At 43.1% G+C, this 20,423-nt stretch overlaps 1 protein-coding gene across 2 annotated transcripts in view; it reads right to left on the reverse strand.

Moving 5' to 3' along the window:
* Nucleotides 1-18,728, reverse strand: part of asb18 (ankyrin repeat and SOCS box containing 18) — a 37,869-nt gene extending 19,141 nt beyond the window's left edge. Inside the window, exon 1 of one of the 2 annotated variants that reach the window (XM_048534844.2) lies at nucleotides 18,315-18,728. In XM_048534844.2, coding sequence (XP_048390801.1) covers nucleotides 18,315-18,558 — 244 coding nt within the window. In that variant the 5' untranslated portion in view covers nucleotides 18,559-18,728. Of the gene's footprint in view, nucleotides 1-3,938; nucleotides 4,195-18,314 lie in introns of those variants that run through there. The other variant, XM_048534843.2, reaches the window with a different exon arrangement.
* Between the last annotated feature and the right edge of the window lie 1,695 nt (nucleotides 18,729-20,423).

The following is a 20,423-nucleotide window of genomic DNA, read 5'->3' on the forward strand; positions in this document are numbered from 1 at the left end:
TGCAAACTCCACACAGACCGTCACCCGAAACTAGAATCAAACCCAGGCCCTTGGCACTGTGAGGCAGTAATGCCAACCACTGAGCCACCACACCACTTGCACATGATTGCAAATTTCACATGCCCACCGCCTTCTGGATAAAAGAGTTTCTCCTGAATTCTCAACCAGATTTGTCGATAAGTAATTTACAGTCTATAATCCTGAATGGGGAAATATCTTCGCTACACTTAACGGCACTGTGAAGCAAAGCATGATGAGAAATAAATTACAAGGGAATGATTCTGTTCTGATGCACTGTTGCCAATTACTACAGAGAGCTCCCTATGACTTTTCCCCTCAGCCTCACCCACAACCATTATTCTCCTCCACCCTCCAGCTTTTCTGCTCAAACATCTTCCCTTCTCCTGAGTCCTTCACTCTGTCCGGTGCTCCCTGCGGTCAAACAATTCGACTTTCTAAAGAGATGGAGACACCAGCTGACCATTACACATCATAGTGATTGGGGGTGGAGGGGGCGGGTTGGGAGGGAGGGAGGACTAAGTCAAGAGACTCCTGGATTGTGCCCCTGACCCAGTTAATCAACCACACCTTGGGGACCATGAAAAGTGCCCTCAGCATCTACAGGGTTCAGGCAGATAAATTTTAGGTAAAGTTTGTGCTGATGGTCAGGCTGCTGCAGTCTATGCTTGTGAAAGTGCATAAGGTTCAGGATGGGGGTCAGGATGGGGTTCAGATACTGTCTAAACTTGCCTTTGGCCCTGGTATTGGAAATCTATCTGAACCTGTATAGCTGCAGCTGAATTGTTCTTTTGAGGACATCAAGGGTGGCAATGAATTAAATTTTCGACTCTCTGCTTGGGAAATTCTTGGCCATGACACTTGATAAGAGCTAAAGAGGGTCTATGAGGATTGAGAACCACAGGGAACCAGTTCTTCTGATATTCTTGAGTGGATTTGTAGCTCAGGTTGTGGATGCAGTTCTTCTGATGCACAAAGTTTGTGCTGCCTGCTCATTACCACAAGAGGAACATCAGAGCTAAGTGCGTGCTGCTGAGTGGCTGCATCCCTCAGCACTAAGGGAACAATCATGAAAGGTTGGCACCACTTTCGGGGAAGGTGCATTTTTGTTGCTGCAAGTGCTAGAAGAGGCTATGGGAAGACAGCATGAGTGGGAAGAATGCTGAATAAATGGTTCAACTTTGCAGAGAGTGTTCTCCATGGTTATATGGAATCCCCATAGAGTAAAGTATGTGTAGCGTATAAATGCCATATGTATCCATTTGGCCCATTGAGTCCACATTGACCCTCCCAAGGGCATCCCACCCAAACCCATCCACTGAATCTATAACCCTCCATTTTCCATGGCTAACCTACATAACTTTTGGTCTGTGGGAGGAAGCCAGAGCAAACCCAAACAGGCATGAATAGAATGTGCAAACTCCACAATCACCCAAGGATGGAATGGAACCCAGGTCCCTAGTGCTGTAAGCCACTATGCCACCCAACTGGAGGCCTTGGTGTAAGTTACAGACAGGACGGAAGAGGTCCACCAGCAGACCCTGGGGAAAAGACCTTGGTCTTTCACTCTATCCATGCGCCTCATTATTTTATAAACCTCTGTAAGTTCACCCCTCAGTCTCCAACACCTCTTTCCCAGATGGCCGCATTGTGTACGTGGCTGAGATCCAAGACTCACCAATGCCTTGAAATCTGTAGGATTGTTTACAAATATTGGAGGAGTCCTCTGTCTCCGTATATGTTTGATGGCTATGATGTTGTAATAATTTATTTTATTGAAATGGTTTTCCATATTATCTTAAATCACTTGAAACATGATACGCACTCTATTATAACGGATAACTTAATACTAACCCAGTCAATTGTATGCCTGAGAAATGTAATATTTATATATAATAAACATATAAAAAAGTAATGATAAAGTGTCATAAAATTCTTTTGAATTCTTCAATACCAACATATCTATGGGATATGGGAGATAACATAAGAATTACTGTACCGAGTGAAGCACAATGTAAGAGACATGCTCACACTATGGTAGCAAAAATGGCTGTCTATAAAAGATTCCAATATCTTGGTGGCAGATATTTGCAAAACTAAGTGCTGTCCAACTAATCGAAGCTTTAAATTGATACTGACATGAAGTCAGGAACACGTGTGGGCATCCAGTGATGTCTTACTGAACTACTGAAGCACTGGATACAGTGTCCTGACCTCCCTGTGTTGCACTGAAGAATTGTGCTGCATGCCTAAGTCATACTTATAACCCAACTGTTCCCAAGTACAGCTTCAACACCATCATCTAATCAACAGTATTAACAACTGCCCCATCTGTTTCCTGTCCATAATTAGCAGGACTATTCTATACAGGCCAATTGCCAGATCAATTTGTGTTTGATCTTCAGCAGATGGAAGCTATTGTCAACAGTGCTCCCCCTGATGGTCAGTTTGAGTTCAAGCAGGGACACTCGACTCGATGTCACTAGAGATTTGATTCAAATAGACAAAGGAGTTGAATTCCAAAGGTGATTTGCGAGTGACTGCCCCTGAAATGAAAGCAGGATTTGATCCAGTATGTCTTAAATAGGGGATGATGGTGGTTGTGGAGTTTGTGAGAGAGGGGTTGGGGTGCCTTAAAACATTTGGCTAAATAACTAGCATGCAGTTCAGAATAATGGCAAAAGCACAGGTTCAATTCCCATCTTGGCTGTGGTAGATTTGGGATCTGCTGCCTCATTCTGCCCCTGAGAGGGGAAGGCAATGGCAAGCCACCACTGACAAATTCCACCAAGTGAAACAGCTCAGGACGAAGCAATGGAAAACAACAAGCTAAAGAATGAATTGCTTTAATGGCTCCAAGAAAAGTTGGAGCCAATGGGATTCAAGGGAAATCTCTTCACTGACTAGAATTATATCTACTACAAAAGAAGTCAATGAGGTCAGTCCCTGCGATACAAAAATTCTTCAGAGTAGAGTTGAAAAACCAACTATCTTCAACTGCTTCATTAATGCTATCTCATCCATCATTAGGTCAGAATTTGGGATGTTCATTGATGATTGTACTTTGGAGACAATGTAGCAAGACCTGAACATTGAGGCTTGGATGAATAAATGAAAAGGGCCATTAATAATACACAATTTCCAGATAATGAACACCTCTAGCGAGAGCGATTCTAATCCTGTCTTCATGGCATTCAATGGCATTGCCATTATTAAATCCTCCATTATTCACAAGAGTAGGTCAGAGATTGGAATTCTTTGGCAACTACCTCCCCTTCTGACTCCACTAACCCTGTCCACCGTCTCGAAGACGTTATCCAGGCATGTGACAGAATATTCCTCATTAACCCGCAGAAGTATGGTTCCAACAACACCTAAGAAGTTGACGCCAGAAAGTATTCTACTTAGTTGGCACCCCATCTACCACCTTCGACGTTCAGTCCCTCCCCCACCAGTGCACGTTATCAGCAGTGCAAGCCAACAAAAAGGTGTAGTGCAGCAACTCAGCAAGTGCTGTCTAAGCCCACAGTTTCCGCAGACAAGAAAAGTAGACACATGGAAACACTACCGTCTATTTAAGGCACACAACATCCTGATGTGGGAATATATTGTTCCTTCGCTGTCACTGGACCAAAATCAGAAACCCTTGTCTCGATGGCACTGTGGGTGTATCTGCGCCACACAATCTGCAATGGAGGTGGCCCCAATTATCTTCTCATGGCCAATTAATTACAGTCAATAAGCACTCACATACAATTAATGAATTTTAAAACTGCTACCGTGACTGCTCAATCCACAATGCCAATATTATATACAGGTGCCAATATTACACTCAGGCTACAAGCCATTAGGCTAAATTCCATGTTGCGAATTCAACACCGAGTTGTACTAAAACCAACGAGGTCACTGCCAGTGGTTACCTGAAACCCCCAGGGCGACTGGTTTTGCCTGCCACTCCATTTCCTTGCTGCGGACCTCGAAGACCATGTTGACATCTTCACGATACTCACTGACCATGACCTTGAGAAGCCTCAGGTCGCCGTGCACCAGTGCCTGGTGGAAGGCCTCTGGACCCCGACGTTTCATGGCACAAGAGGGCCCAGAGTACTGGTTCTGTTCAGAGTCCAGGAATATCTGCGATCGCTGCACAGTGTCTCTATCCATTGCCTGGAGAGAGTTGTGTCTGGAGTTTATTTTAGCCCTGGCTGCTTTATTTTATACACAAGGACACAGGCTATTGTTGTTCTATAAATATACCCCTACTGAGCTATTACTGATCTCACTGTCCATTGTGCCTCTATAAATACTTAAGGTTAAGCAGCAATCTCATTCTTGGCAGAGTTCAAGATGGTGCATGACTTGTTTTCATTGACTGATTTATAATAGTCAAGTGGATTTCACTGAAGGCTACTGGAAGGTTCTGTCTGCCGTGTGCTCATATGTTGACAGCTCCTCTCTTCAATTGCTTTGACAGGGTAATTGTGTTTTGTCAGCTGTGAAGGGATTGGTCTTAAACCTGTCCAACAAGGCTGACCTTTAGGCCCCTGACCGCTGTCCAGCCATTTTATGCTGGTTTAAGCTGGCGTGAATGTCAGCTGAAGAATCAATCAGGCTAGGACATACTGTCCGCCCCCCTCCCTCCCAGTTAATAGACACTCAGTGTCCAGGCTGCAATGTAGATGCAGCTCTCGCTGGGATACAGTTCCAGAATAGGGCCTCCTCTGATACTGAAACACTCCATGATCACATTCATCAAGAGCAGACCAGCGATCAGGCTTGAGATGATAAATGGCAAGTACATTTTGCACAAAACGAATGCCATGCAATAACTATCTCCAACAAGAGAAAACATAACAATCTCCCCTTGCTGTTCCATGGCACTACCATTGATGAATCCCCCCCTATCAACACACAGAGGGCCAACTTTGGCCATTGCCTGAACTGGGCCTGCCGTGTGAATACTGAGGCTACAAAGATAAGTCAGAGGCTGGGAATTTTTGTAGTGCTAACTCACCTCCAACTCCCCAAAATCATTCCACTATCTACAAAACACAAGTGTTATGATGGAATACATCTCTATTGCCTGGACAAATGCCGCTACAATAATAGACACGTGGGTAGATGCCATTCAGTACAAAGCAGCACTTAAGTTTGGTGTCCTGCATTGCCAGAGACATTCCATCTCTTAAAATTGGCCTACAGTGGATGCAGTGTACACCATATGTAGGATGCATGACAGAAACTTGCAAAAGATTCTTTTGGCAACTCCTTCCAAATCTGTGACCTGTACCCTCCAGAAGGGCAAGGGAAGCTAATACATGGAAACATCACCACCACTGAAAAATCCCCTCCAAGCCACATACCTCCCTGACTTGGAATGATATCGCTGTTCCTTCACTGTTTCTGAGACAATATCCTGGAACTGCTTCCCTGATTCAATTGTGCATACAATTACATCATAGGAAATTCCGCTCAGTGCCACCTTCTCAAGGTCAGTGAAGAATGGGTAATAAATGGTGATCTAGCCAACTCAGCAAAGTCCAATGATTGAATAACAAAACAGCTGTACCTCTGGGATACTGTACGGGGTATTAGATTAGGATACAATATCAGATAAAGTGCCAAGATAACACAACAGCTAGCAGCACTGGAATAGAAAAAAACTAGGACATAGGACCGAGATACAGCTCAAGGATAAAGTGCCCGGATAGAGCATCAGTATAGACTACTGGAATATACTACTATGATTCAAAACTGTGATATTGTATCAAAATTTTGTACCGGGATATAGGATTGGGAAAGACAATTTGGAAACAGTGGAACCGTAGCATAACACAGAAAGTGGCCGTTCAGCCCACCATGACTGTGCCAGTTAAATAGACTATTCCTGTCCCATATTTCTATAACTGGTCTGTAGCCTTGCAGGTTACAACGTTTCTGGTGCAGATCTAGCTTCATTTTAAATGAATTCAGTGTTTCCACCTCAACCACCAAACTGGGCCTAGAATTCTAGACACCCACTCCTTACGGATGTAAAGGTTCCTCCTCATATTCCCTCTCATCCTTACACCAATCACTTCAAATCTGTTTTCCCGGTAACTGACCTCTTCATGAGAGGAAATAAGAATTTCCTGTCCACTCTATCCTGGTCCCTCATTAATTAATGTGCTACAATTAAATCATCCCCTCGGCCTCTTCTGTTCTAAAGGGGAAATAAAAGCCCTAGTCTTCCAATCTTTCCTCAAAACTGCTATTTTCAAGCCCTAGCAATATTCTCTGCACTTTTCCGAGGTCAATTACATCCTTGTTGTAATGTGGTGACCAGAACTTTACACAAAATCTGGCTGTTACCCATCCAGCGTCTGAATAGGTTTCAGCATTACATCCCTGCTGTTGTATTCAATACATCACCCAATCAAGGAAAACTTCCCATAGGTTGGCTTTACTACCTGATCTACCTCCGTGGACCTGTAGGCATGCACGACAAAGTGTCCCACTTCCTCTTCCTCTCTCAATACCCTCCGTTTATATGGTGTATATGGATTTCAGCAAGGCGTTCGATAAGGTTCCCCACAATAGGCTATTGTACAAAATGCGGAGGAATGGAATTGTGGGAGATATAGCAGTTTGGATCGGAAATTGGCTTGCTGAAAGAAGACAGGGTGGTAGTTGATGGGAAATGTTCATCCTGGAGACCAGTTACTAGTGGTGTACAGCAAGGGTCGGTGTTGGGTCCACTGCTGTTTGTCATTTTTATAAATGACCTGGATGAGGGCGTAGAAGGATGGGTTAGTAAATTTGCAGACGACACTAAGGTCGGTGGAGTTGTGGATAGTGATGAAGGACGCAGTAGGTTGCAGAGAGACATAGATAAGCTGCAGAGCTGGGCTGAGAGGTGGCAAATGGAGTTTAATGCAGACAAGTGTGAGGTGATGCACTTTGGTAGGAGTAACCAGAAGTCAAAGTACAGGGCTAATGGTAAGATTCTTAGTAGTGTAGATGAGCAGAGAGATCTCAGTGTCCATGTACACAGATCCTTGAAAGTTGCCACCCAGGTTGACAGGGCTGTTAAGAAGGCATACAGTGTTTTTAGCTTTTATTAGTAGAGGGATCGAGTTCCGGAACCAAGAGGTTATGCTACAGCTGTACAAAACTCTGGTGCAGCCGCACTTGGAGTGTTGCATACAGTTCTGGTCACCGCATTATAAGAAGGATGTGGAAGCTTTGGAAAGGGTGCAGAGGAGATTTACTAGGATGTTGCCTGGTATGGAGGGAAGGTCTTATGAGGAAAGGCTGAGGGACTTGAGGCTGTTTTCATTAGAGAGAAGAAGGTTGAGAGGTGACTTAATTGAAACATATAAAATCATCAGAGGGTTAGATAGGGTGGATAGGGAGAGCCTTTTTCCTAGGATGGTGACGGTGAGCATGAGGGGGCATAGCTTTAAATTGAGGGGTGAAAGATATAGGACAGATGTCAGAAGTAGTTTCTTTACTCAGAGAGTAGTAAGGGAATGGAATGCTTTGCCTGCAACGTTAGTAGATTCGCCAACTTTAGGTACATTTAAGTCATCATTGGATAAGCATATGGACGTACATGGAATAGTGTAGGTTAGATGGGCTTGAGATCGATATGACAGGTCGGCACAACATCGAGGGCCGAAGGGCCTGTACTGTGCTGTAATGTTCGATGTTCTATGTTCTATGTTTATTGTGTACTCCCTTACTTCGTTTGCTATCGCCAAATGTGTCATCTTGCACTTCTCCAGGTTGAATTCCACTTGCCACTTTTTCATCCACTCAACCAAACCTTTGCTATCTTTTTACACTCAACAGCCATCCTCTTCACTGTATGACTAATTCTTGTGTTTTCTGCAAATTTCCATAGCATGCCTCTCATACCTAAATTTAAACTACTTTCTATTCAACCTGTTCAGAAATATTATCACATACCTTTAGGCATTTGGGACTTGAACCTGGGCCTCTGGGCTCAAAGGTAGGGATGTTACCACCGCAGCACATACATACCCGAACAGTAAGGGATCCAGCGCTGATCCCTGTGGAACAACACTAGAAACCATTTGCCATTTGCAAAGACATTGTCACACATTGTCCGTTGTCCTATATCACTGATCCAATTTTGAATCCAATTTGTCACATTTCCCTGTACCTACTTGGCTTTAATTTTTTTGACCAGTCCTCTACATAAGACCTTGTCAAATACTTTTCTAAAATCCAGGTAGACAATATCTTCTGCTCTACCTCATCAATCTTCCAGATTCAATTAAGTCTGCAAGACACGACCTCCTATTAGCAAAACCATGCTGACCATCCCTGATTAATCTGTGCCTTTCTGAATAGTTCATTCTATCTCTCAGTCTTGATTCTAATAATTTGCCCATCACTGAGGTCAGAATGACAGTCTCTAATGACTGAGCCTAGCCCTCACACCCTTTTTCAATAGTGGTACAATGTTTGCAGACATCCAGTCTCTGGTACCTGCCTGTATTGAATGAAGTTTGGAAAATGATCTTCAAAGCAGTCACTATTCCCTCCCTGACTTCCATTAACAACTGAGGATACAATTCATCTAGCCCTTGTGGTTCTACACCTTCAAGAGGATCAATCTTTCCAGCCCTCCCTTCTCATTGTGTTTATCTTATCTAGTACTGTATTTAGTACTTTTCTAGTAAGTTTGACTTTATCTTTAACTAGAAGTTTTCCATCAGCCCTCTGTGAAGACAAGACAAAGTCATCATAAAGAACCATGTATACATCCGATAGCCCCTATCTTTTCCTTAGCCATCCTCTTTCTTTAATGTACTGATAAAGTATCCTTGGATTTTCCTCAATTTTACCTGTCAACATCTTATCATATAAGATAACAAAGTGTGAAGCTAGATGAACACAACAGGCCAAGCAGCATCTTAGGAGCACAAAATCTGATGAAGGGTCTAGGCCTGAAACGTCAGCTTTTGTGCTCCTAAGATGCTGCTTGGCCTGCTGTGTTCATCCAGCTTCACACTTTGTTATCTTGGATTCTCCAGCATCTGCAGTTCCCTTTATCTCTAATCAACATCTTATCACATCCTCATTTTGTTTTCCTAAGTTCCTTTCTCACTTTATCCTATACATTTCTTGAGCCTAATCTTCCTAAAGCATTATGTTGAGATTGACAGAAGCTCTATTTTTCTAATTTATCTCAACTCTTACATTTCTAAATAGGGGGCTGCCTGGGGCTTCTAGGTTTGACAGTATCATTGGTTTATTTTCAGGGGAACATGCTTAGACTGTGCAATTAGTTGCTGATTTTCCTTCAGATTGCTATAACAATTTCACTTGTACCAAATCATTCCCCAGCTTTGTAAAGCTTACCAACATTCAGTTTACAATTTTTATCCCTGATCCATCTTTGTCCCTTCCCATAGTGGTGCTAAATATAGCTATTATGATCACTGTGTCCAAAAGGGTCACCCACTGCTACTTCATTAACCTGCCCAGCTTCATTTCCTAAGGCTAAATCTAATTTGTCCCCTTTCTCATTAGGTTTGTAACAGCTGGCTGGAAAGGTTCTCTTGAAATCAGTCCAGGAACATTGTGCCTTCTGTATCTTTCATGCTGTTTGCATTCCAGTTGATACTTGATAGTTTTTTTATCCCTAGCTATTAGAGTCATAGAGTCATAGAGTTGTAAAGCACAGAATCAAACCCTTTGGTCTAACTCGCCCATGCCGACCAGATATCCTAAATTAATCTAGTCCCATTTGCTAGAATTTGGCCCATATCCCTAAAAACCCTTCTTATTCATGTACCCACCCATATACCTTTTAAATGTTGTAATTGTACCAGCCTCCACCACTTCCTGTGCCAACTCATTCCATACACGCAACACCCTCCGTGTGAAAAAGTTGCCCCTTGGGTCTCTTTTAAATCTTTCCCCTGTCACCTTAAATCTATGCCCTCTAGTTTTGGCTCAGACACATATTCACTTCTCTTTGCCACTCTTTTGAGGGCCAATTGTATATACCTTGCAGTTACTGCCCCTTTTATGTTTCTGTTTACCTCATTCGATACTTAATTTGATACCTCATCTCTCCTCACAAACCAATCATACCATGCTGCTTTCTGTTTTAATCCCTTCTCTATTCTACCCAAAAGCCAGAGATTTTGAGCTGCCATTCTTGTCAGGCTTTAAGCCAAATTTCACTTAAAGTACTAGGAATACTTCAAGGATATTGCACTCAGATGCAATGTTAAGATTCAATACAAAGGTATTGGAATACCATCCTGGATACAGCACTTTTTCTGTGCTGGGATGCAGTACTGTGATACAGTGATGGGATTTTTTTTTTACTCGGGTTCTGTACTGAGATTTAGTTCTGGGATTTTGTTCTATGATACAGAGCCAGGATACAATGCTGGGATTCTGTACTGAGGCACTGTGCCAATATACTGTATTCAGATTCTGCACTGGGATTGTTACAATCAGAAGTTGTGGGAATTATAATAGGGAACAACAAAAATGGCAGCAGAATTGAACTCACACTCTGCTTCAATCCACACAAAGGAGGGCATCTCTCAGAAACTTTCGGGAATCAAGGATCTAGTGAGAGAGAGAGAGAGGAATTGAAGGAAATCATATCAGTAAGAATAGTTGCTGGAGAAACCAATGGGTATAAAGGTTGACAAATCCACAGTGCCCGATAATCTCTAGTTCACCATATTAAAGGAGGTGGCCCAGGAAATATTGGATGCCTTGGTGGCCACGTTCTAAAATTCTACAGAGTCTGGATCAGTTCCTACAGATTGGAGGGATAAATGTAGCCTCACTATTTTAAAAAAGAGAGAGAGAACAAAACACGGAACTACGAACCAGTTAGCCTAGTGGGAAAATTGTTAGAGTCTGTTATAAAAGATATCATAACACAACATTTGGAAAGCATTAATATGATTGAACAAAGCCAGCATGGGTTTATGAAAGGTAAATCATACTTAACAAAGCTACTGAAGATTTTTTTTGAGGAAGTACCCAGTAGAATAGATAAAGGAGAATCAGCAGATGTGATATATTTGGATTTTCAGAAGACATTTCATAAAGTCCTTCAGAAGAGTCTAGCCAACAAAGTTAAAGCATATGGCATGGATTGATATTTGGCTGACAGACAGGAAACAGAGAATGGGACTAAAGGTGTCTTTTTCTGAGTTGTAGGCAGCGACTAGCAAGGATCAGTGCTGACCTCAACTATTCATGGCATACATGAATAATCTGGGTGAGGGAACCAAATGCAATATTTCCAAGTTTGCTGATGACATAAAGCTGTGCAGGTCTGCAAGTTCTGAAGGGGATACAAGGAAGGTTCAAGGTGATTTGGGCAAGTTGCGTGTGTGGGCAACCACATGGCAGATGCAGTACCGCATAGCTATATGTCAGCTTATACAGTTCACTGTCTAAAGAAACAGGCCATGTATTTTTAAATAGTGTTATATTAGAAAATGTGGATGTACAAGGGGATCCGGATGTTTTTGTTTGCCGGCCAATGAATGTAGTCATACAGCTACAGCAGGCAATTAGGCAAATGGGCAAATGGTATATTAGCCTACAACGCAAAAGGATTTGAGGTCAGAAGCAGGCTATCTTACTGTAATTATATTGGGCCTTGGTGAGACCACACTTGGAATGTTTTGTGCAGTTTTGGTCCCCATAGCTAAGAAAGGCAAAACTTGCCACAGAGGGAGTGCAGCAGAGGTTCCACTTGGCTGATACCAGGGATGGCAAGGCTATTCTGTGAGGAGAGATTGGTTCAACTAGGCCCATGTTTTCACTAGAGTTGAGAAGGATGAGAGGGAATCTGACTGAAATGCATAGAGTTGTAACAGAACTGAACAGACTAGATGCAGGAAGGATGATTTTCCTGGTTGGTGAGTCTAAAACCAGAGCACACAGTCTCAGAAAATGGGGTGTGACCGTTTATGTTTGAGACAAGGAAAACTTCTTCATTCAAAGGGTAGTGAACATGTGGAACTCTCTACCATATAAGGTTGTGGAGGCCAAGTCACTGAATATATTCAAGGAAGGGATTAATACAAACAGGAATATGGCATTTAGGCAGATGACCAGCCATGATCACATTAAATGTGAGACAGGCTCAGATGGTTGAATAGCCTACCCCTGTACCTAGTTTCTATGTTCCTATGATTCTGTACTAGAACATTGTACCAGGATGCAGATTGGTATTTTGTACTGGGGCACTGCACTGGCTCACAATACCAAGATACAGATTGGCATTTTGTGCTGGGATGCCACACTGGGACACAACACCAGGATACAGACAGGTATTTTGTACTGGGGTAATGCACTGGGACACAATACCAGCACACATAATGGGGATAAAGTTCTGAAATACGGCATCATCTGACAAATAACATTTTCAAGCAGCCGACTTTCTAGCTGCACAACAAGAGACTTAACTTTGCTCCGGGGCAGTGGCTGTCCAAGCCCACCTTCTGTGGTGCCTCTTTCAACATCCTGCATTTAATTAACTTCTCTGCATGGAACTCTGCTTCTCTGTGGCTCACTGGTGATTCCAACTGACCATTCCTGATGAGTGAGATGATGGCCTAGCTTAATCGTTAAGTACAGGGAAACTCTGAAATGGGCCTTTGGTGTCCTTTTATGGATAAACAGTTCCAATGGACATTGTGCTGTTACAAACAGCTGTCTAAAGCACCTCTTGTTGAACGGCCTTTTCTTAAAATCAGATTGAGGATCATTTTTGACTGAGATCCCTATCCATCAGAACTGGCGTACTTTGCCCTACATGTTGAATTGGCTATCCTCAAAGCGACCTTGCTTTAGAAATCCAATGTTTGAATTCTCCAGTGAAGAGAACTCTGTTTCGCTTTGCAACAGACACTGCCAGGCCTGCTGAGTTTCTCCAGCACTGTCTGCTTTGTATTCCTTAAAGGGGAGGGATGTTCTGGGGTGAGATATCAGAGAAAGGCCTGCGATTGAAGAAATGACTGAGTAAGGGGGATGAGAGTGTGGTTACTTTCTCCTGGGCGGCTGTGAAGAGGCAGAGAGGCTGCAGGGCAGGAAAGCCTCTGAACATTAATGAATTGAACTGAATTAGCTTCATTGTCATATTTATTGTCATATTGTCATATTGTCATTTAGCACCATCTTAGATATATAGGTACCTGGGTATAGCCGCTTAGTCACATTACAGGTGTACACAATATAACCATAGGCCAGAAAAACAAGAAGCAAAGTCAAAAAAAATCACAGTCTCTGTCCACCGGCTCTCCACAGCAGACCAGCTCAGGGGGCATCCACATGATCTGGCTGCTGACTTCTGCGTGCCCCACACTGAGCTGCTGCCACAAATCCGCATCAGGAAGCAATTCAGTGTGAGTGATTGCTAAGAGCATTGAGCTCAGGATTTGACAGCAACGCCAGAAGAAATTCGACAATCTTGCCAGAGTCTTTCAGGTAGGGCAGCCGCTTTTTATCTTCTGCTCATTTAAATTGCAACACTGCAGACATTTTCACATCCCTCAGCTACAATCAGTGCTTTCCTCGCCTTGTACTCCAAATTGTGTGCCACCAATCTTACAGAACTGTCAGCCATGCCTCATACTCGCTATCGGGCATTCTGTTACATATTTTACACCTTCCAATGCAGACACTCATTTTTTGCATTCAGGAGCAGAGTTTTCTAACTCCAAGTTCATGAGTTTCAGAAGCTGCTTCCTGAGCAATATTTGAGTGCATGTGGGTGAAGTTTCCTGCCTGACCTCTAAAACATAAACCATGCCCTCAGCTCTTGGGACATCCAGATGGGTGTGTGACCATTGCCGGTCAGGGATTCACTGGGGGTTGGGGGTGTGCAAGGAGGTAAAGTTGCTCAGGTTTGACTCACATCATCCAAGGGCAGTGAGCTCCTACCCCAGGTTCTGCTAAAACTCTGCGATGTACATGAGAAGCACAGAACTGCGCAGCCTCTACACTTCCAGAACTGTGCGTGACTATAGACACCTACATCTCATTCCGACCTTATTAGGTACCATCAAACTGGGTATGAGGAGCTGGGTCACAAGATCTCACTTTGAGCTGTGCTGTTAATCATATGCCTGTGTATTTTGTTTCCACGCAAGCCACTCCCAGGTTCCCTTAATCTGTCTGGCAACAAGCTTTGAATGTATTTGCAGCCCCGTGATACCAGTGTTACAAGTGGCTGAAAGCAGAACATTATGTAAATATGCTTATGCCTGTCAATTTCTGACCCTGGATAGAGGAATAGTGAGACAAGCAGAGAATTGTTGGCTCGAAGTTAAAGCAGTGTTATTGCTGCAGAGATTCTCAACCAGGATCTTTAATGAGTTGGTAGCAAATACTTCACATTTTACCAGACCAAGTTGGGCATGAACAGCGGGCAGTTCAGTGTGTCATTCACCCTGGCTGCCTGCTTTTTTTCACTATTATGGTTACTTGTTTATTTTGTTTACTCCAAGCAGTTTAGCCAGCCTTACTTTTAAAACAATATCATTCTCTGGATATGGGCATTGGTGGAAAGGCTGACCTTTACTAACCATCACTGGTTGCCCTTGAAAATGTGATTAGACCCTTTCCATGACCTTCAGCCCTTATTATGTTGGTGCATGAGATAAATGTGGGCAGTGGAAGTTGATTCCTCTATGCCTGCGATCTTGTGTTCTGGTTACTGTTTTCCCTCTTAAAATGCCATCCTAACCGCGCTCTCAGCTTTCCTATGGGTGCCACTCCTGACACCATTTTGATAAGTTTGTGGACTAGGCAGGCGGTATTGTTGATCAATGTGCAAAACTGATCTGGTGTCAATTCCTTCTCTAAAATCTCCTGCAGCTAAACATGTGTGCAGCACCTTGCACAACTAACAGCCGGTTTGTATTCGATGCAACTACTGCAACTCCCTCTGAGCTTATGCCTCACCAATCCTATCGGATAACAGGTCGCCCAGCTGCTGTGACAGCCTGGAAACATTGTGTACGCTGGTATCCAGGACAAGTGTGCGAGGTATTCTGAGTAGCGTGCAATATTCCTGCCTCTGAGTCAGAGGCCCTTACACTGGGCCCCACTCTAAGATTCGCTGGCGACGAAACCTGTGACCATAAGTGTGGAAAAAGCAAGGGGACAATAAACCTGCAAATCCTTCCAACACATAACAATGGCAGGCAGTAAAAGCAGGTGAGATACATTGTCAGCCACATGATGGCAAGATGACACACACTATCACTCTCTGTAGCTTTGGACTACATCATGCAGGAAAGTCTGCATGTCCCCACAGCAGCTTGGATTCCCTGAGTGAACTGTGGCACGTCACTGACAGCAGCAGACAACATTCATGACTTCAACTGAGTGCTGCAATGGTCAACACTGGCCATCTGATTCTTTAACACAGTTGAGCCAGAAAGTGTGTCAATGGAACTGACCACTATGCTGAAAAGAATGACTGCATGAAGGCCTGTGTCAAGCTCATTCTGGGCTTGCTTCTCCAGTATTGCCTGGGCATGTGAACATCTGAATTTGAGGGCAGGAATAGACATTCAGCCGCTCAAGCTTGCTCCATCATTCGGTATGATCATGGCTGACTGTAATCCCAGATCCGCACTCCCACCTCCCCTCTAATTACTGCTGCATCAAAAATATCCAAGCCCTCTGCTTTCATCACTTTCTCAAGGAAGACAGTTCGAAAGACTCACGACCCTCTGGCAATATAAGAACAAAGGAAATAGGGCCATGAGGAGCCTGGCCAGCCATGCAACAAGATCATGGCTGATCTGCCTCTGGGTTCAACTCGCCCTAAATACCTCATCATAGCCCTTAGCTCCCCAATGTTTCAAAAATCTGTCAAGCTATCTACTTCCAGTGAAGTAGCCTCCACAACTCTCTGGTAGTGAGATTTCCAGGCATTCATTATCCTCTGGAAGAAGAAATTCCTTTGCATCTCAGTGTTAAATGGACATCCCCTTAGTCTGCAACTTAGTCCCCTAGTTTGAGACTCCCACACTGGTAAAAAGATCTTCTCAACATTTACCCTGTTTAGCCCCTTCAGAATCTTTCAATAAGATTACCCTTCATCCTTATAAACTCTAATAAATGCCTAATCTGTTCAGCTGTTCTTGATGAGTCAACCTCTTCATCCCAGACATCAGCCAAATGAATCTCTTTTGAACTGTCTCCAATGCCAGTGCATCCTTTCTTAAATATAGGGATCAAAACCACACACAGTACTTCAGGTACAGCTTCACCAACATCCTGGACAGTTGTAATAAAACTTCCCCATTTTGAAACTCCAATGCCCAACCAATAAAGACCACAATTCCATTGGTGTACTTATTCCTTGATGGTATCTACATTGTAAACATTTGTATATCATTCACAACAACTCCCAGATTCCTCTGTGCTGCACATTTCTGAGAGTCTCTCTCTCTCTCTCAATAAATAATAGTGTGCCTTTTCATTGGGCATCCATTGGCTTTCCAGCATTTTATCATCTAGAAAGTGTACTTTTTAAAATCCTTCTCAGATGCAAAATCTATGTCTGTATCTATTGAAATCCTTTTGCCACACTTTTGCCTGTTCAGTTAATTTATTTACATCTCTGTGTGATTTCATGTTTCCATCTACACTGCCATTCACAGTGGCTCCCATCTTTGTGTCATTGGCAAGCTTGAACAGTGTTCTTTACCATCATCTCCATCACTAATAATCCAGTGAAGAGTCTCATCTTCAATACTGATCCTCGCAGGTCACCACCAGTCATATTCTGCCGTAGAGTCATAGAGTCATACGGCACACATTCAGACCCTTAAGTGCAAATTGTCTGCGCCAACCAGATATCTCAAATTAATCTACTCTGGTTTGCCAGCATTTAGCCCATATCCCTCTAATCTCTTCCTGTCCATGTACCCATCCTGATACCTCTTAAATGTTGTAATTGTACCAGCTACCACCACTTCCTCTGGCAGCTCATTCCATACATGCACCACCCTCTGTGTGAAAAGGTTGTCCCTTATCTCCCTTTTAAATCTTCCCCCCTCATCTTAAACCTATGGCCTCTAATTTTGGACTCTGTCTTTCCCTATCCTATCCCTATCCCTGTCCGTCCTATATTCACAACCAAATCATCTGCCTTTTGGAAGCCCATATAGGTAACATCTGCAGGCATTCCACTCCTATTGCTTGCAGCCAAATTGGGAGACAGGCCATGACAGTATTTGAATAGTCGCACCTAGTGTTAACAAAGGAACAAGTGAGGCATTAAAAAGAAGATGAGGACTTCTCATCATACTTAACCACTTTTTTTCAGCAAACAACATCTTGGCTGCACTTCTGGGGACTTCTCAATAATTTGGGGCGTGTTACTCATTTCTGCTTTGTTCACTGCGTCCCAGTGAATTGACTGGGAAGCCATTCCCAACTCATGTTTGTAAATCATTTTGTATCTTTTTCTTGATTTACCATAATAACGTGTATTCATATTGCACCTTTAAGTAAAATACTCTCCAAGGTACCGAACAAGAATCTAAAAAACACCACGCCAAGTCACAAATAAAGATATTAGGATAAGTGAACAAAACAATGCTCAAAAAGCTGAGTTGTAAGGAGCACCTTGAAAGTGGAGGGAGAGGTGGAGAGATTTCAAAGCAAATTACTGTTTTGAAAACTGACCGATATTTATCAGCGACTCAATAAAGTTGACCACTTCAATAATACGATAGCAGTGAATAAAGTCAAGGTGAGGTAATTAACAGTTTGGGAGCCATCCGGGGTCAGCCATGACTGACTCATGACAATTATGCATCTGGGTCAGAGGTTGCAGGTTGTAATCTCATTGCAGAAACCTGAGAAACATCATCTATCCTACACTCCATGGCAGTACTGTGGAAGTGCAGCATTGTTGGGGGCGCTGACTGTTGGGTTGATGTAAAGAACTTCAGAGCAAACTGAAATTTTTCCCCAATCCCCTTTATAGCTCAACCAACATGAAACGGATAAACTGGTCAGAATCAGGTTGCATTTTTGTGGGAGTTGTTATGTGCAAATTGGATGTTGCATTTCCCCCAGGACCACAATGACTACACTCCATTGGCAATTAAGTGCTTTGGATGTCCCGTAGGGGGTGCTACAACAATTCTAAGCCTTTCAATCAACCAGAAAGCAAAATAACTGAAGGGAAGCAGGGAGTTGTTCAGTTATCCTTGTTAAAAACTGTAAAATACAACATTCTTGAAGAACAAATGAATTGTACAATTGCTGACCAAGTAGAACAAGAGGGTCCAGTTGGGCAGATGGATCCTTCATCCAGTCATCGTTGGAAAGTTCGATGATGGCATCCACGCATTTAACACGATGCTGGAGGAGGTGGTTCACCCGTTCCCGGTCCTGCTGCTCAAGGGCACACTTTAGATCCTGAACAAATTTCGAGCCAACGGGGTGATCGGGAAAGGAGTCAGGCCCCAGCCGGATCTCGCGTCTTTCTCCCTGCTTGCTGTTATCGGCCATTGGACGGATAGGGACAGCAAGTTGCTAGGGTTAGCTCCTGAAAACTGAGGCTACTAAGTGATGAGCAATGTGCAGCTCAGATTACAGAAACGCACCACAAATTGCAGAGGAGTGGGAAGCTGTGTACAAAGCTGTCATCTTCCCACAGGCAAAAGTCTTTCTGTTTGAAACCAGGTTGCTCTGAGCTCGTGGTTATTCCTGCTCTGATACAGAAATTTCTTTGGGTTTGCTCTGTGTAAGAATAATGTAAAATGATATCGTGTAGGAACCATCTGACTGGACCATATTTTTATCTCTGGAAATTAAAGCCAGCAAAACATTTAGTGCTGTAACTTGCATTAGGCTCTGTTCACTCATCACCACTGTGCTCGATGAACTATATTGATTACAGTTCCAGCAAAGCCTCAGGTTTCCAACTCTCAAACACTGTTTTCAAACTGCTCCATGGTTTCTCCTCACCCCTGTTTATGTCAGCCCCTGCACTCCCAACAGTCTCCAAAATATCTGCATTTCCATAACTCGGGCCTTTTTCATATAGCTGAGTTCTTTCCTACTCACTGTTGTGTATAAATGTAAGTGTTCCATTTTTTTAATGAATGAATCTCACTGACAGGTATAGCCTGGGTGAAGAAACCTCCAAGTCATAAAAATCAAGGTTGTGAGATTTGTTTATAAAGATTACAGCATCTTAGGCTTTATCAATTTTTAAGGGGAGGTGGTTGGCCTAGTGGTACTGCAGTGGCCTGTTAATCCAGAGACCCAGGTAATATTCTGGGGAACCTGGGTTCAAGTCCCAATGTTAAGAGCTGCTGATGCTGTAAAAAGCAAAGCTGTTGGAAAAATCTAGCGGCATCTGCGAAGGGGGGAAACTAGAGTTAACCATTCTGAGGGAGGGTCACCAGACCCAAATCATTAACTCTGTTTTTTTCCTTCACAGATGCTGCCAGACCTGCTGGGCTTTTCGAGCAACTTTGTTTTTGTTTTCAAATCCCAATGTGGCAGATGGCGCAGTTTGGAACCTGGAATAAAGAGCCCAATAATGGCCACAAAACTATTATTGATAGTTTGGAGAAAAACCCATCTGGCTCACAAGTGTCCCTTGGGGAAGAAAAATGCCATCCTTATCTGGTCCGGCCTCTGTGTGACTCCAGATCTACAGCAATGTGGTTGACTCTGAATTGCCCTCTGGGTAATTAGAGCTAGGCAATAAATGCTGATCTAGCCAGCAACGCTCACAACCTGCAAATGAATTTTTTAATAAACGGGGCAAAGGATTTAAAATCAAGGGGGTTATGTTGAATTTTTTTGGAACACTGTTTTGGTCTCATTTAATGGTGCAGTTCTGGGCATTACACTTTAAGAAGGATGTGAAAGCATTAGAGAGGATTTAGAAAGTATACATAAGAATGGTTCCAGGAGGAGAAATTTAATTTACGTGGCTGGATTGGAGAAGTTGGGACTGTTTCTCCGAGACAAGAGAATGTTAAGAGAAGATTCCGTTGACATGTTCAGAATCATGAGGAGCCTGGACATAGGAGATTGGAAGAAACTGTTCCCGTTAGCGGAACGATCAAGAATCAGAAGGCATAATTTTAGAGAATTGGGGAAGGAAGCAACAGTGACATGATGAAAATCATTTTTATGTAGTGAATATTTACAGTCTGGAATGTACAGAATGGGAGTGTAGTGGAGGCTGACTTGGATTTTTTTTATCTGAAAGGGAGATTGCGCAGTGTTATTGACAATGGCATTAGGAGAATTTGCTTATTTGGTTGACCAGAGCAGACATGATGGGCTGAATGATGATTGCTTTCACTTCATTTTTATTATATATTTATATTTAGTAAAAAAAAATCGCAGCTGGC

Source organism: Stegostoma tigrinum, chromosome 7, assembly GCF_030684315.1.
Source record: "Stegostoma tigrinum isolate sSteTig4 chromosome 7, sSteTig4.hap1, whole genome shotgun sequence".
Taxonomy (NCBI): domain Eukaryota; kingdom Metazoa; phylum Chordata; class Chondrichthyes; order Orectolobiformes; family Stegostomatidae; genus Stegostoma; species Stegostoma tigrinum.